The sequence below is a fragment of the Enhydra lutris genome, unplaced genomic scaffold, assembly GCF_002288905.1.
Source record: "Enhydra lutris kenyoni isolate GAN:26980312 unplaced genomic scaffold, ASM228890v2 scaffoldscaffold75, whole genome shotgun sequence".
NCBI classification, from domain to species: Eukaryota; Metazoa; Chordata; class Mammalia; order Carnivora; family Mustelidae; genus Enhydra; species Enhydra lutris.
The window spans coordinates 5,954,094-5,969,285 of NW_019154159.1; the positions used below are offsets into that span (position 1 = coordinate 5,954,094).

A 15,192-nucleotide genomic window follows, 5' to 3' on the forward strand; every position below is an offset into this window, starting at 1 on the left:
CGGGTGATTCCTAAGGCACCTTGTTCAATGGGAAAGGGCTGAAGTGGGGGGAGGGACACATGCTCAGCGTGGCTGCTCCCGGGGGGGTGGGGGGGGCATGGCCAGGGCTATGTGAACGCAGGGTCTGCAATGCCGTGGTCAGGGTTGCAGGTAAAGGCGATGGTGACGGCGTAACGGGTGCCCCAGTGGACCTTCTCCACACGGTGCAGGTTCTCGGACCCCGAGGTGAAGAAGGACACCCGACCTGGACGGAAGAGAGAAGTGACCAGAAGTGACCAGAAGTGACCAGAGGCCAGCACCGCGAACACCACATGAGGCAAAGAGCCAACGCAGACCTGTAACACCAACAGCGGTGGGCAGGTCTCCTAGGGGCAAGTCCCCAAGGGCCACGACCCCCAAGGCCATGTCCCCCAGGGCCATGTCCCTAGGGGTGTGTCAAGTTGTTTGAACAACACTGCCCAGCTAATTCTCAAAACATGAAACACTTCAGAATTCAGAAGAAGGTTCTTCAGTACAAGATTTAGCTCAGCAACTAAGTAACCAAAAATGAGAAATCATCTCGGTTTTTATAATTCTTCACTTTTTTTTCCTATCTGGCCACAGGGTACCTGTCAAAAGCAGTGACAGGGGACACCCAGCCATGGTGCTGGAAGCTTCTCTGGTCCTTAATCCGTTCAGTTGCTGGAGCTGCAGGGCGTCCGGAGGCCCCTCCTGCCCAATGACTGAGCCCGGGCTGCACCCCTTCCCGCGCCCACCCACAGAGCGGGGAGACCAAACCCTGAGCTCCTTAATCTCCTTCTCACGCCCCTGATGTCCGAGCTACCTTCTGTCCCCTTCACAGCTTCGCCAGGGAGCAGTGTGGACCCACCAGCTCGGACGGTCCCATGGCCGGCAGAACACTGAGCCAACCCAGGTGGGCAGCCTCACTGGTCTGACTGGGCTCCCCCAGGCGATGCCACAGAACAGGTGAGACGTGGCAGCAGGGGGGACGGCATGGGTGCGGTCCACGGGCCAAGTGGCCGGGCTCTCCTGGGAGTCTCTGGGAGTCCTTCCCCACACACGCCAGGAGGGAGGGCACACACTCACGGGGCAGCTCTGGGTGTCCCTGCCGGGATGGAGGCCCCAGGGGCTCTGGGGAGGCGGGTACCAGAGCCCAGTGCCATCAGCATGACGGGGTCAGCCTCTGCAGAGGGACAGGGCGGGACGCACCCCGGGGAGAGGGGCTCTGGGGACCACTGTGCTGTGGCAGCAGTGACCGAGGGCAGCGGAGCGTGCGGAGGCCTGCCGCCTGCCAGCCCGGGGCCGCTGCGGGAGGTCCTACCTGCCCGCGGCTCCACTGTCTTGTTGGCTCCCTCCTCCACGAACACGAATCTGCCACCGCCGAAGTCGTCCAGGTAGTCGGAGAGGTAGAGCAGCGAGGTGTAGTCGAAGGAGCCGTAGGTCACCTGCGGGCGGGGCGCGATGGAGCTGGTCAGCCACCGGGGCTCGTGGGGCACAGCCGCCCACACGGTCGCGCTGACTTCTGGGCCACGGAGACGCCTCGGTCGGGCCACGTGCGCGCTTCTGCCCCAGGCTCCCACACAGCTCACACGCCCGGGTCGAGGCTCCCGGCAAAGGCAGCGTGTGCGGACACCAGGCGGACAAGCCCGTGCCACGGCGGTTCCTGGGACGGCGGCCGGGTCACCGTGACCCAGTAGCTCCCACCTCCCGCGTCAGCACACGGAACAAACACGGCAGCGACAAGTGCTCTTGCTCCTTCTTCACACTGGGGGTGGGGGGGCAACTGTGACCTTTACCAGTGGAAATACCAGCCGTCGCTGTGCCATCTTAACCCCCTTCACGCCCAGCCCAGGAGCACCAAGCACACTGCGGTGGCAAAGCCTTCGCCACCGTCCATCCCCAGAAACCTGCTCAGCACCTTCCCCAACTGAAACCGTCCTGTGAAACACTCACTCCGCCCCCGCCCCCGCCCTCTGCCTGTCTCTGACTCTGACGACCCCAGGGGCCTCATCCTGGGCAACTGAGAGCATCTGCCCTTTTGTGTGCGAGCCCCTGTGGGCAGACGCGCCCCAGGAAGACGGCCCGGGCCATGCAAAGTCGATGGTGAAGGACGGGGTCTGGCAGGGGGCTCGTCTGAGCACAGACCCCCCGATAACCGACCTCCACCCCCGGCCCGGACGGACGATGTGAACAGGCGGCGGCTATCACTTGTTTCCTCCGATGCCCTGAAGTCAGGGAGGTGAGGCCCTGCTCGCGGCCAGCGCAGACAAGGGTGCCACACGGACACGTTGCTTTCCGTACGGCATCTGCAGGGCTTGGTGTAGAACTTTCAGCTGCTGGGAAGAGCTGACTGTTTGCACTGTGCAAGGAAGGCCTCGTCCCCAGAGGCCGACCAGACCAGTTGGGATCTGGTCAGTAAAGGGAATTACTGAGATACACGTTTTTTTTCGTGCCAAGATAATGATATATGGCAAACAAGGAATTTTCATCACATAAGAACATTTTGCGGGCTGGTGAATCGCTCCATGGGCAAGTCTGGGCTAAGAGATGAAAAGAAGGGTCTTAAGAACTCAGTGCGACTGTCAACCCAGCCCTGGCGCACAGCCTGACTCCCGCCTGCAACGGCGGGGCTGACAGCGGGTCCCACACTCTACAGACACCTGCAGGCATCCTGGGAACGACTCAGAAGCTCCAAGCTGATCTCACACAACATTCCTGATCAAGGCTCAAAAAGCCTTCCCCCGCCACCATCTCTACCTCGTCACCGTGACGACACTCACCTCCTGACGGGAGGTGGGCCAACCACGGTGCCACAGTACCGAGAGCAACGTCACCTTCTCATAAACTCGGCACCAGGCCACGGGAGGCTGGATTCCTACACACCGGGGCTCAGCTCCGCATCCCCCACTGAGACCCTGTCTCGGATTCCCCTCGTCCCAAATCCCTTCACCAAACAAACCTCGGGGAGGCAGAAGCCTGCGTCTCTCCCAGGGCCATGCTTCCTGAGCAGCTTCAGCCGTGAAGCTCACGTCCATCGAAACCACACATGAGCCGTGTAAAACGTGAGAGGCTCCGGTGCGGTGGGAGGGGAGTCCACCAAGCGGACCCTCTCCCACCCGTCCACCCCCAGATATGGCAAAGGAACCTTGAGAACACGTGTGAAAACCAGGGACCTGAGTAAGGAGGCCGTGGGACGGGTGGGTGCGGGTGTCTCCGTTCCGAGCTGGAAACCAGAGCCTGGCGATGACCAGCGGACGCCCCGTTCTGGAGTTCTCTTGTGTCCGAGGACAGCTTTTGGCCACACCCACATGCGAGCGGCCTGGGCCTGCTCATGCTACCCGGTTCCTGTGGACCCTCCGTGGCCTCCTGGGTCCGAGCGTCGCTGTGGAGAGCCTGAGGCTGCCGACCTGCTCCTGGCGGCGTCTCCTCCTGCCTGAAGTGTATTATCTTTGAAGTTCGAGAACGCGGTCGGGCTGTGTGCCGTTGTTTCTCCTGAACTGACCCTTCCTGGCGGTGGAGGGCTGACCTCCCTTTGAGCGGGAAGTCCTCCTGGGCTCCGGCCCCTGCTGGGGGCTCCCTTCTCCATGCACTGGATGTTCCTGTCTGTCCTCCACACACATTGTCTTTGCCATCAGCACCCTAACAACCGTTTTCAGCTCTGCAGGCAGTGGTTACCGCACAGCTGAGGCCTCAGCTGTCCCCTCGCACAGTGACCCTGGGGCGAGGGTCACCAACAGGCCAACAGCTGCTAAAGCCGCAAGGGGCGCGGGGTTGGACCACAGCTGGACTGGACTGGCATCTGCACACCCTGGAGGAAGACCACAGGGCCACCGGGCCTCCTGCCGTGGGGCCAGAAACCCCAGTCCTGGCCTGAACCGGCCGCAGGCCCCAGAGCAGCGCTGGCCTGCGGCAATCCCTGGCCACAGACCCGCGTCCACTGAAGCTGGCTGACCAGTGACATACCGAGGTCCTCAGGTTCAGTAACCACGCCCCTGTGCTCACGGCCACGTGTGGTGCTGCCTCCGTTGGCTCAGTTGAAGTCCAACGAAGGCTGAGCACCCGGCTGGGTGTCAGAACCAGAGCCCCACTGGCGAGCGTGGTTCCAACCTGCCCTCACCGCCCACCCCAAGCTCCCTGGGTGTTTCTCACTTGATTCTTCCATTCTAGCTTCAAGGAACACAAGGGACAGTCCTGGGTCACCTGAGCACACCCGCCGCCAGGCTGCCCCCTGCAGCCCTCAGGTGTCCCCAGCACCACGCTGAGAACATGGGGGGACGTGGGATGGGCTTCAGTTCAGCGGATCAAGATCACGGATTGGCTAGGACTGTGTCTAAGAGCAACAGGAGATCGAGGACAGGAGGGCCGGGGGTTCTGAGTGGTTGCAAGATGTTCCTGCAAAGAGGCGGGGCGTGGGCGGAGGGCAGGCCCGAGGGGAGGCCCCCTGCAGCCGTGGAGGCGGCAGAGACTGCCTGGGGGGCCTGTGGTGGAGTTTGCGGTTCCAGGTGGGGCAGCCACGGACGACCGGGTGCCACGGGGCCTGCCACTTCCTAGCGCACATTTCACTGTCCAGGGGTTTAGGGTCCAACCCGAAGGTCGGAGAGGAAGATGTCTAAAACTCCAATCACAGAAACACCACGGGGCAGATGCCCGGGAAGCCAGGCCGAGCGCCTGGCCGGAGAGTGGGTGCTCACCTTGTCCACATGCGCGTGCCAGTACTCGTCGTGAGCCGTCCGGGCCTGGGTGCTGTTGATGCGCGAGAAGAACGTGGGCTTTGTCAGGTGCAGCGAGGATGCGCTGATGCCGAAAGCCTGGGCAATCGTACGCTGGACCTTCCACCGCACATCCCTGTCGGGAGGACACATGTCACTGCACACGCACACACACGCACCTACCTGCACACACCCAGCACACTCAACGCCCCACGCACAGCAAGACACGTCTGCGAGACACGTGTACACAACCACACATGCCTACACATACGGTGCCCACCCACATACCTGCATGCAGCTGTGGAGGGACGGTGACCCCAGCCCAAGGCCACGCGTGCGCATGTACGGGAGGGACGGTGACCCGGGCCCAGGGCTGCGTGTCCGCACGTACGGGAGGGACAGTGACCCGGGCCCAGGGCCGCATGTGCGCACGTACGGGAGGGACGGTGAACCAGGGTTAGGACCACGCGTGACGCAGCCCCAGCACAACAGGATGGGTTCTCGTTTCAACATTTCCAAACCAATGGCCGATGTCTCCACATGGGCAGCACTAGCTCAAGGGTGCTTCCATCCGGCAGGACACCAACAGGGGGCGCAGTAGACTTTTCCTGGGACCCCCTTAAACTCATTTCAGCAAGTGGAGCAGTCACTCTAACACCAGCGACGCTCACGGAACTTCTGCTGGGTCAACAACTACATTCGGTGCTTCACCCTCCAGCGAGGCGGGAGGCCCGTGTGCTCAGCTCTTATCAGCCCGCTTGCGAGGAAGCATCGATTCAGTGCGCTTTGTTTTCTTCATCTTTGTTCACCGTCAGGGCGCGAAGCTGTTTAGCCAAATGTCCCAGTTCAACGACCTGAAAGACCTCGGAGGCTCGTGGCCTTCCTCCACAGTCATCCGGCCACACACTCCGCGGCTAGCCTGCTCACGGCATGACGGTGCTCCTTCTGGAACCCACGCTCTGCGTGGGCGTGCCGGCCTCCCATTCCTCGGTGCCCATGTGGTGACGGCACCCGCTGCGGTGACGGTGCCCGGGGGCCCGCCCCGGATGGTCCTCTGGTTCTCACGGTTCTCGGTTCTGCATGTCTGCTGCACACACTCTCTGAGGTCGGTGGACAGACAACAGCTCAGAAGTGACGGGAAGCAGTCCGACGGCTCTATCTTCAGCACATCAGAGAGAGCGAGTCAGGGACTGATGGAACCCAACGGACGTCCTGATGAAGCCTGTGTCCAGGGCCTCCGTGGTGGTCTCCTCGAAGCTGCCTCCTCCAGCACCCACGTGCCCGGCAACGGCACTCACGCCTCTGACTGGGTTTTCACCCCAGAAATACAAACTCTGTCCCATACGTGCGACTTTCCTAGGCCGCCCGTGCGACCACCAGCCGCTCCTGACCGCGGTTGGATCGACGCCGCTTCCTCTGCGGGCTCGCACTCGAATGAGACACAAATCCGCTGTTTTCTTTTCATTTGCAGTGAGTGTCCTTACGCTTCATAGACCCTTGAACTTACGAACATTAAAATACTCACGCTTTTCACTTAGTGGTAAACACGATAAACAAAGCAAACGAGTCACTGGGTGATCGCAGGCCAGGCTCCCAACCCGCTGGTCACCTAGCCCTTTGTGCTGCAAAACCGCACCTCGCCCCAGGCCCAGACCTCAGGGCCCACCCGGGGAGGTCACTAGCGTGCAGCAGGGTTCAAGGGCACCGCTCACTGACGCTACTATTTGTGTGTCAAGTTCACCTGACCCTTTGCTTCTCTCTGGACCAGGAGCCCGGCTCACTCTCCGGCCGTCACCCTGGGAACGTCGCCAAGGGGAAGCAGCTGCTGTTCCCAGACCGCGAGGCTATGGTAGCAACGGGCCCTGCTGACTGCTGGTCAGGGACGGGTGCTGAGGCTGAGGGGACAGAAGGGCAACGTGGGGTCCGTGTGGTGATGAGACGCTCAGTACCGTGACTGGCAGCCCTTACACGACCTACCCAGAGGACAGAATTGCACACGCTCACACAAATAAGGTAGAACTTGGGATTCTGAGCAAGATGGTGGGGGCAGCACCGGGACGGCTCCCAGGGGCAATGCCCAGTTCTGCTAAGACCAACTCGTGCCATCAGGGGAACTGGGAGAAGGTACATGGGATCGCATGATGTTATTTCCCGAAATAGTCTATGAGTCTTGATTACCTAAAAATTACAAGTTTTACTTAAAGAAAACCACTCGTGGGGGAGCTGTCGTGGGGGAGCTGTCAGGGCAGGAGGGCCATGCCTGGCACCCGGCATGGGGAGGGAGCCTGGTGCTGGCTCTTGTGCTGTGACTCGTGAGTGGGCACGGCCCCTTAGCGCCCTGGGCCGCTCGTGGGGCTGTTGCAAGAGCTGCTGGACCCACCTGGGGCTGGCTCTGCCTCCCTCCATGTGAGCTATTGGGAGGGGCAGAGAGCAGCTCTGGGCAGACAGGGGGCTCACGAGGCCCCCACTGGCCTGCTCCTTCCACAGGGTCGTGTGGGCTCCATGGCCTGGCTGGACCCACAGCGACAAAGCAGGGGTGGCCCTGTGCACTGGCTACAAGCACAAAGTGCCCTGGACGCTGGCGCAGCCTGTAACCCCACAGCTGTTCTAGTACATTCTGCCCGTCCGCCCTGACGGCACAGGGTGTCAAGGAAGGAGAAAAACCGTGGAGCCCGGAGAACAGCCCAAACCAGACAAGTCCATGAGTTCCTTGCCCCGCCCCCAGCCGCGGGGGTGGGGGGGGAGACAGGTACCGCCCCAGCACCCACCAGCCAGAACTCTGATAAAGCGAACGGTGCGTTTCATGGGACCCTCTGCTCACAAAGTGCCCAGACAAGCCAGGGGCATGTCACATCCCTGGGTACGTGCAGCACCTGGCTCGGGCAAGGGTGGACACGGGGCGGGCGTGGTCAGTGGGCATGACTGGGTGCTGTGGTTGGATGGACACAGTTGAGGGCGGGGAGAGCCAGGATCAGGGTGGGTGTGGACAAGTGGGTGTGGCCAGGGGCGTGGCATGGGAGGGTGGGCATGGTTGGAGAGGGTGGCCCGGCCTGGGGCGTGGCCGGGGCCCCTGAACAGGGCCTGGTGCGGTGGTGGTCGCATGGGCGTGGCCCAGACAGGTGGTGGGCGTGGCCGTCGTGGGCGTGGTGCGCCTGAGTTCCGCCCCTGCATGGGCGGGGCTCTGGTGGCCCCAACCTTCAGCCCAACCACCTGCCTCCCCCTCCGACTTCCTCCCTGCTTTCCTCCTCACCTGTACAACTGGAAGTCCTCTTCTGAGAAGACGGTTCGTATTTTATCTCCAAAGTATCTGTGAAAAATAGGCTGTTAACACATGTAACGTTTCACTGGACGTGTCGACACTTTCTTACACCATTGAATCTTCTTTAGCTTCCTTGTTTCCTCCTGCGGCAGAGCTCTGTCCCCACAGGGGCAACCCCGTGATCAAAGGGGGGTACGTCACTACGTCGAGGTTGGGGAGTCTCTGCTTCTCTGGCCTCAGGGAGGATCAGGGTCCTATCAACTCTTTCCAACTCTTTCCCCCCACCCCAGAGCCTGGCCTGCCTCTCCGTCCTCCCCCCTCTTCCTCTAGCTGTCCCTCCGCCTCGGGTAGGTCCTGCTTTCTCAAGAAGGCCTCTGAGGAGCCCCCATGGAGCCGGAGACTGTTCCCTGCAGCTGGTGAACCAGGATCCTGCCCCCTGAGAAGGGCCCTGCCCCCCAGCTCTGGCCAAGAAATGCAGAGGCACAGTGAGGGCTGCAGCCTGTCTGGGCTCTCACCTGTACAGGTTCACAAAGTGCTTCCCGACAGACAGGGCTCCTGAGTGCAAGTCCAAGATGGACGCCTGGAAAAGACGTGCACAGACAGGGTAGCAGGGTCCCTGTCCTGTGAGATCCATCCTACCCTCACCCGGGGTAAGGCAGGCAATGCCAGGTTTCAAGAAAGGTGGACCCCAGGTATACACAGGACAGATCTCATTCCCTCCCGCACAGTCTGATCTTCTGTAAACGGTGCACAGACCTGTGAACTGCAGCTGAATCATACCCCAAGCCCCGTTGAGGTGTCATGGCCGGATGAGCTATACAGTCTGATGAGCTTTGATGTCACATATCCGTGAACCACCGTCACCATCAGGATAACAAACACATCCCAGAATGTCCTTGTACCCCTCTGCCACCCTGCCTCCTGCCTCCCTCTCCCCACCCCTCCCCACCCAGTTAACCACCAATGTGATCTCTGCTGTCACAGGCGGATGTCCACTTTCTAAAAAGTTACACGTGAATGTAGTCATGTGGGATGTGCTCTTTTTGAGTCTGGCTCCCTCTCCTCAGCATAGTCACTCTGGTTCGCTCGAGCTGCTGTGTCTACAGACATCCACCCCATCTTCCTGCTGAGGACACTCCATGGTTTGGGGTAATCCAACCATGTGGGTTGTTTCCAGTAAAGCTGCTCTGAACACCGGCAGACGAGTCTGTGCAGACAGACGCTTTCATGCTCTTGGGTAATCCCCAGAAGCGAACTGCTGGGTCCTACCCTTCACAGGACCGTCAAAGTGTTCTGTACCCCTGCCCACTCCACCTCTATGGGTCCTTCCCCACGTCCAGGAAAAGTGGTCACCAGGATGGACCATTTTCACACTATCTGGAAGCTAACTATATTTCTCCTCATTGATGCAGTGACCAGCCCCAGGGTTTGAACATAATTTGAGCTTAATAAATGTCAACTGAACTTAAAGGCATCAAATCAGGTTCCTCTGCTGCAAGATGACTTCCTGAGGGAAAGCCCAGCAAAGAGTAAGAGATGAGTCCATGCACAAATGGGTTTTTAATAAATGCTACTCCTGAATCAAACCAAACTGAAATAAAGGGAGCTTAATTTTTGGAACTCCAGGGAAAAATTTGCAGAATAAAATAAAGTCATGCAGATAATCACAGAAATACATAGAAATTCTAGCAGTCCATAAACTAATCTTCCCAGGAAGGTTACATGTCTTGAAACACGTAGACATCTGGGTCCACATATGGCAATAATTTTGCCATCAGAGAACAGTGCAGAGAAGACTCTCTCCCACAGCCTCACACACTGGGTGTTCAGAGCCCCACATGGGAATGCAAGCTACCGTGCGGTGTTTGTAGGAACACGACTCCCAGAGACTGCCCGGATGAGACACAGGGCTGCTGGCACTGATCGCCACAAACTGGGGACTTAAACTCATCGGAATTTATCTTCTCACAGCTACTGAAACCAGAGACCCTAAAATCAAGCTGTGGCCAGGGCCAGGCTCCCTCTGAAGGTCCAGGGGAGAACGCCTCCTGCCTCCTCCAGCTTCTGGTGGCTCCAGTTCCCCCCGGCTTATGGCCGAATCCCTCTCCCTCCGTCTTCCTGCGGCTTCTCCTCACCTCCAATCTCCTCTGACTCTCATACAAGGACGCGTTGGCCATTGGACTCAGGGCCCCCCCCAATCCAGAATGACCTCATCTTCAGACCCTTAACTTAGCGGTGTCTGCAAAGATCCCTTTTCCAAATAAGGTCCTATCCCCAGGTTCTGGGTGGGCGCATTGTCCACGTGACCCCCTGGAAACCACCCCAGGCCCCTGGCCCCCTGCACTCTAGTGCCCACGCCGTGTTTGTGGGGCCTCCCGCCTGGAGGTTGGGGAGCATGTCTGTCACCGTGTCCTAGGAGCCCTGCCCACTTTTGCCTCTCCCCAGTCCAGGCCTGACCACCCTCCTCACTGTGCTCCTAAACCCTCTGTCAGCTCACTGTGCGCACCCAGTCCTGCTGGCCCTCCGCAGATTGTCTGAAATATGAATGAGATCTAGGCAGGCTGCTGTGACTCACTGCGAAGAGAGGGGACAGTCTTGTGCCCACTGACTATGGCCTTTCCATGCTGGTGACATGGGGAGAGGAGGGACACCCAAGGCCCCCCCCCCCACAGTGGCTCCTTGCCCTTGGGCGGAGAGCAAGTTTAAGGGGTAGAAAGAAAACTGAAGCAGGAACTCACCCCTCCATCAGATCCTCCCAGGGACAGCCCCTTCTCGGCTATGCTGCGGGGGAAAGGTCGTTGTAAGTCAGGATTTGGGTAACGGGATCGTCTGTGATATAGCTAGGGAAGTAACAGCTAACACGATTCTTACACTATTAATAGATTATTTAATATTTGTGATATAAACACATATTTAGACCAAAAAACTTGATTCTCAAAGTTAAGTGAGTAAATGACAATATTTTCTCACTATCTTGTTAATTAAATACAACAGTTTAGAATCAACTAGGCTTAATTTCCATTTTTAGTACTGAGAGCTGGTGCCCACCCAAACAGACCAAGCAACTCCCACTGGACCCCTGACCTGGTCATCACGGGCTGGGGGCGGGGGGCGGGCGCCTTTGTGATCAGCAGCCCGGGGGGCAGAGGAGCCGCCGAGGCCTGCGGTGCACCTAACAGGACCTCCCGCCTCACTGAAGACTCAAGAGCTTCCTGACAAGTCACAGCAACTGGGGAACGGAGCTGGGGAGCGATCAACTCGGATTCCAGTGACTCCTGCCCAGGGAGCCCCTACGGTGCTTTCTAGAAACAGGAGGAACACCTCCCGGCTGGGACACATGGCTGGGCACACAGGCGGCTCGAGGGCCCGCGCCCCTCCACATCCCACACACATCTAAACACCTCGTGTTTGAACAATTTGCTGCAAAATCAAAGCTTGAAGATCTCATCTTTAAAACCCCAGTAGGGGCTCCTGGAAGGCTCAGTGGGTTAAGCCTCTGCCTTCGGCTCAGGTCATAATCCCAGGGTCTTGGGATCGAGCTCCACATCGGGCTCCCTGCTTGGCGGAGAGCCTGCTTCCTCCTCTCTCTCTGCCTGCCAGCTCTGCCTACTTGTGATCTTTCTCTCTCTCTGTCAAATAAAAAACAAAACAAAACAAAACCAAAAATCCAACAAAGAAAAATCCAGAGTCGACAGCATCCGAGTAAGACTTCCTGCCCGGTCAGAGTCACGGCTGGTCCCCCCGGGGCTAATCCCTGGCCGGTTTCAGGACAGACACTGAACTGCTCTCTCGTGTTCCCCTGCCACAGCGGGGAGCGTCATGCGGGCGCCCACTGGGGCTCCCTGAACAGCCAAGAAGGCAGCATGTCCCTAGGCCTCCTGCACAGGTCGGAACCACTTCCCCCAAAGAGGGCTGAAGCCTCGGCAAGCTCCATCAGCAACAGCCTCACTGAGGGCAACAGCCTTTGCTTCTGGAAAGTGGAAAAACCCACTTTTGCCCTTGGAAGCGCACGAGGAAATTCTTACGGAATCCTTCTTAAATTTCTTTAAAGCGTCTTTTTTTCCCCTGTAGTGACTGTCTGCTTCCCGTCCCGCAGCCCTACTTTCCCACTTGCTCAGACAGAAGAGTCCTGGGCACCTGCGGATCCGCCGGGCTTCGTCCCTGCTGATGACGGCGTCAGTGGCGCCCCGGCCACACTTCCTCGGGGAGCAGCCTGCAGAGAGTGGGGCGGGAACGAGATGCTGACCCCATGCTGAATCCCAACAACCCCACGCGCGTTTATCGAGGACTTGCCTGTAGGCGGCCGTCCGCAGGGCACTTCTGCGGGGCGGGTCTGCACCTTCCACAGGATTCGGGGCCAGATTCGGCAAATAAAATGCAGGACACCCCCACAGAGGTGTGAATTTCAGAGCCACAACAATGACCTTTTTGGAGTAAGTGCACCCTCTGCAGGACACACTGACGCCCGGCGGGACACGGCACACTCCAGGCGGCCCACACCGGGGGACCCGAGGAAAGCAGCCTGCTTACCCTGGGGAAGAGATCCCTGAGCCGGAGGTGGTGTCCGTGACAGCCTGTGACCATGGGTCCAGCCTTCCAAAGCCCCCGCGAGAAAGCCCTTCAGGACTGAAGCTGTGCTTATACTTCTGGTCACTGTCCTGTCCCAGGGCCTGGCAAACACCGTCACCAAAGGTGCCCACCGTGTGTCCCGCCCCACACGCCCTCCGTCTCTCCACAGCTGGCATGTGCAGTTGCTTAGGGCCGGGGGTGGACAAGCTCGGACGGCGCCGAGGCCGGGGCCAGGATGAGGCAAAGCGTCCAACACAGACAGGCTGACAAACCCCTGGTGTTCCAGCGCACAGGGCGGCCGCTCCCTCGTAGGGGTCCCGGCCAGTGAGACGGAGCCGAGGGCCCTCTCAGGGCAGGTGGGGCCGGCTGACCTTCCGCTTTCCACCCTTCTTCCCCGCCGCAGCCTGCATGCCAGCCTGGACCTGCACGTGGACCGGGACCACGTGCGCCACGTGCAGAGCGTCAGTGCTGAGGGGCTCACAGAGCGGCCGGCCGGGGGGCCTCTCTCTGCACCCTGGTGTGTGGGAAAAATAAACTTCTGCTTGGGGGCCGTCGGGGGGGTGTCCCAGTTTCAGGAGACCAAACACGGTCCTACTGATCCCACCAGTGTTTTCATCACAAACAAAAGCCACGTGTATGCTTTTTGTAAGGGTTACCCCCTGAACATGACGACATGAACAGTACAAAATAAAAGCAGATACAACGATAATCAAAAGAAAGCTGGGAGCGTGCTCTGTGTGTGACGACCGCACTTTCACACAAAAGAATCATGACAGGGAAAGACGGTCATGTCTGCAGGAAACAGCAGGAAGGCGGAGACCGGACAAACAGCAGCGGACGGTACCCTTTCAGATATGAAACGGCCAGCACCAAGACCAGTCCCGAGCCGCTGTCAGACCCGCGGTCACGCAGGTTCCCGCACGCCGCCCTCGGGACATGATGGACAAAGAGACAAATCTGTGACGGTGCGGACCAGGAGGATCCCAGAGATCCCCGCAGGCGCCCATTAGGAAACGGTTCCCCGGTCCACGCAGGACATTAACAAAAACACACTGGGTCAAAGACAAAGTCGGAGGGCGCCTGGGCGACTTGGTCGGTTGAGTGTCTGACTCTTGATTTCAGCTCACGTCATGATCACAGGGTTGAGACATCGAGCCACGACTGGCCCCACACTCAGCTTGAGGTCAGCTTGAAACTCTCTCTCCCTGCCTCCTCCCCCACCAGCATGCACATGCTCTCTCTCTCTCTCAAATACATCAGTCTTTAAAAAAGGGAAAGTCCGAGCCAAAATCCAAGGACCTATAACATACAAATCACGTTACCTAGCTACAACGCAATTAGATTAGAAATCGATCGTTTTTTAAAGATTTATTTATTTGACAGACAGAGATCACAAGTAGGCAGAGAGGCAGGCAGAGACAGAGGAAGAAGCAGGCTCCCTGCCGAGCAGAGAGCCTGATGCAGGGTTCGATCCCAGGACCCTGGGATCATGACCTGAGCCAAAGGCAGAGGCTTTAACCCACTGAGCCAGACAGGCGCCCCTTATTATTTCTTTTTTGATTTTATTTACTTACTTATTTGAGAGCAAGTGAGAATATGAGTGGGCGTGGGGGGCAGAGAGAGAAGCACACCCCCTGCTGAGCTGGGAAACCCCAAGGCAGGACTTGATCCCAGGACCCAGAGATCATGACCTGAGCTGGAGGCAGAGGCTCAACCGACTGAGCCCCCCCAGGTGCCCCCAGGGGTCACATTTCTTGTTGGGGCATTTTCTGCAGGGACAACACTCTAGGACACTGTACAGCCAATGCCTTTTCTGGCTTCAACGTTCTCATCCTCTTCACCTTTCCGGTTCTGTCCCGTCTCTCCATCAGACTGCAGGACACCTCGGTAAAATGCTGTCCTTGTGCAGCGGGCCCTCCCTGCCTTTCCCAGTCCAGGTGTAGGTTAACCCACCCGAAGGAGGGAAAGTCTGCCCGTACCCTGCCCCCGGCCCCCACACCGCTTCCAATCTGATTCCCACCAATTCACGGTCCCAAAAGACCACTGCATCGTCAACGCAGCGCACCCCTGTGGACAGGTTGCCCCTTCCAGGCCGCAGCAGCATCGCCTACCTTCAAACCGCCGGTGACTGTCATAGTCCTCCGAGCAGGGCACCTCGATGAATCTGCCGGATAGGATCTCGCTGCGGTGAGCCAGGACCTCTGTGATGCCATCGTCGCCCCCCAGCCTGCTCCAGAGCAGCAGCCCGGCCAGCACGGCAGAGGCCCCCAGGACAGCGGTTCTCAACCACTTTGTCTGCACCTCCCGTGGGGCCTGGACACTCTTTGTGCTGAGGACAAAACACAACTGCCGTCACCCAAAGGCACCCGTGTGTGCTGAAAAGACGGACGGTGATGACCGGGAACCGTACCCACGCTTGGTGACTGTTCTGCAGCAATGGGGGTCGGAGCTACTCACAACCAATCCAGGGGCACTCACCAGCCTGAGAGGACGTGCCAGGGCAGGCGCCCCTCCTCCCCTGCCCCATCTGCCCCGTGCTGGCGACAAGATGGGCTGCCGGCCAGGGCCACAGAGAAACCCAATCTGTGTTGCCAATCACACTGCCTACAACTGAAACTGATTGCCAGGAACCATGTGCCAGGGCCCACACCCATG

General features: G+C 59.0%; 1 protein-coding gene across 1 annotated transcript in view; it reads right to left on the bottom strand.

Moving 5' to 3' along the window:
* Window positions 1-15,192, bottom strand: part of LOC111160352 (2-oxoglutarate and iron dependent oxygenase domain containing 3) — a 16,703-nt gene continuing 1,511 nt past the window's right edge. Inside the window, exons 2-9 of the mRNA XM_022523404.1 lie at window positions 14,649-14,866; window positions 12,106-12,181; window positions 10,707-10,749; window positions 8,484-8,548; window positions 7,960-8,016; window positions 4,692-4,845; window positions 1,322-1,445; window positions 1-244 (exon numbers count right to left, since the gene is read on the bottom strand). Coding sequence (XP_022379112.1) covers window positions 108-244; window positions 1,322-1,445; window positions 4,692-4,845; window positions 7,960-8,016; window positions 8,484-8,548; window positions 10,707-10,749; window positions 12,106-12,181; window positions 14,649-14,866 — 874 coding nt within the window. The 3' untranslated portion in view covers window positions 1-107. The remainder of the gene's footprint in view (window positions 245-1,321; window positions 1,446-4,691; window positions 4,846-7,959; window positions 8,017-8,483; window positions 8,549-10,706; window positions 10,750-12,105; window positions 12,182-14,648; window positions 14,867-15,192) is intronic.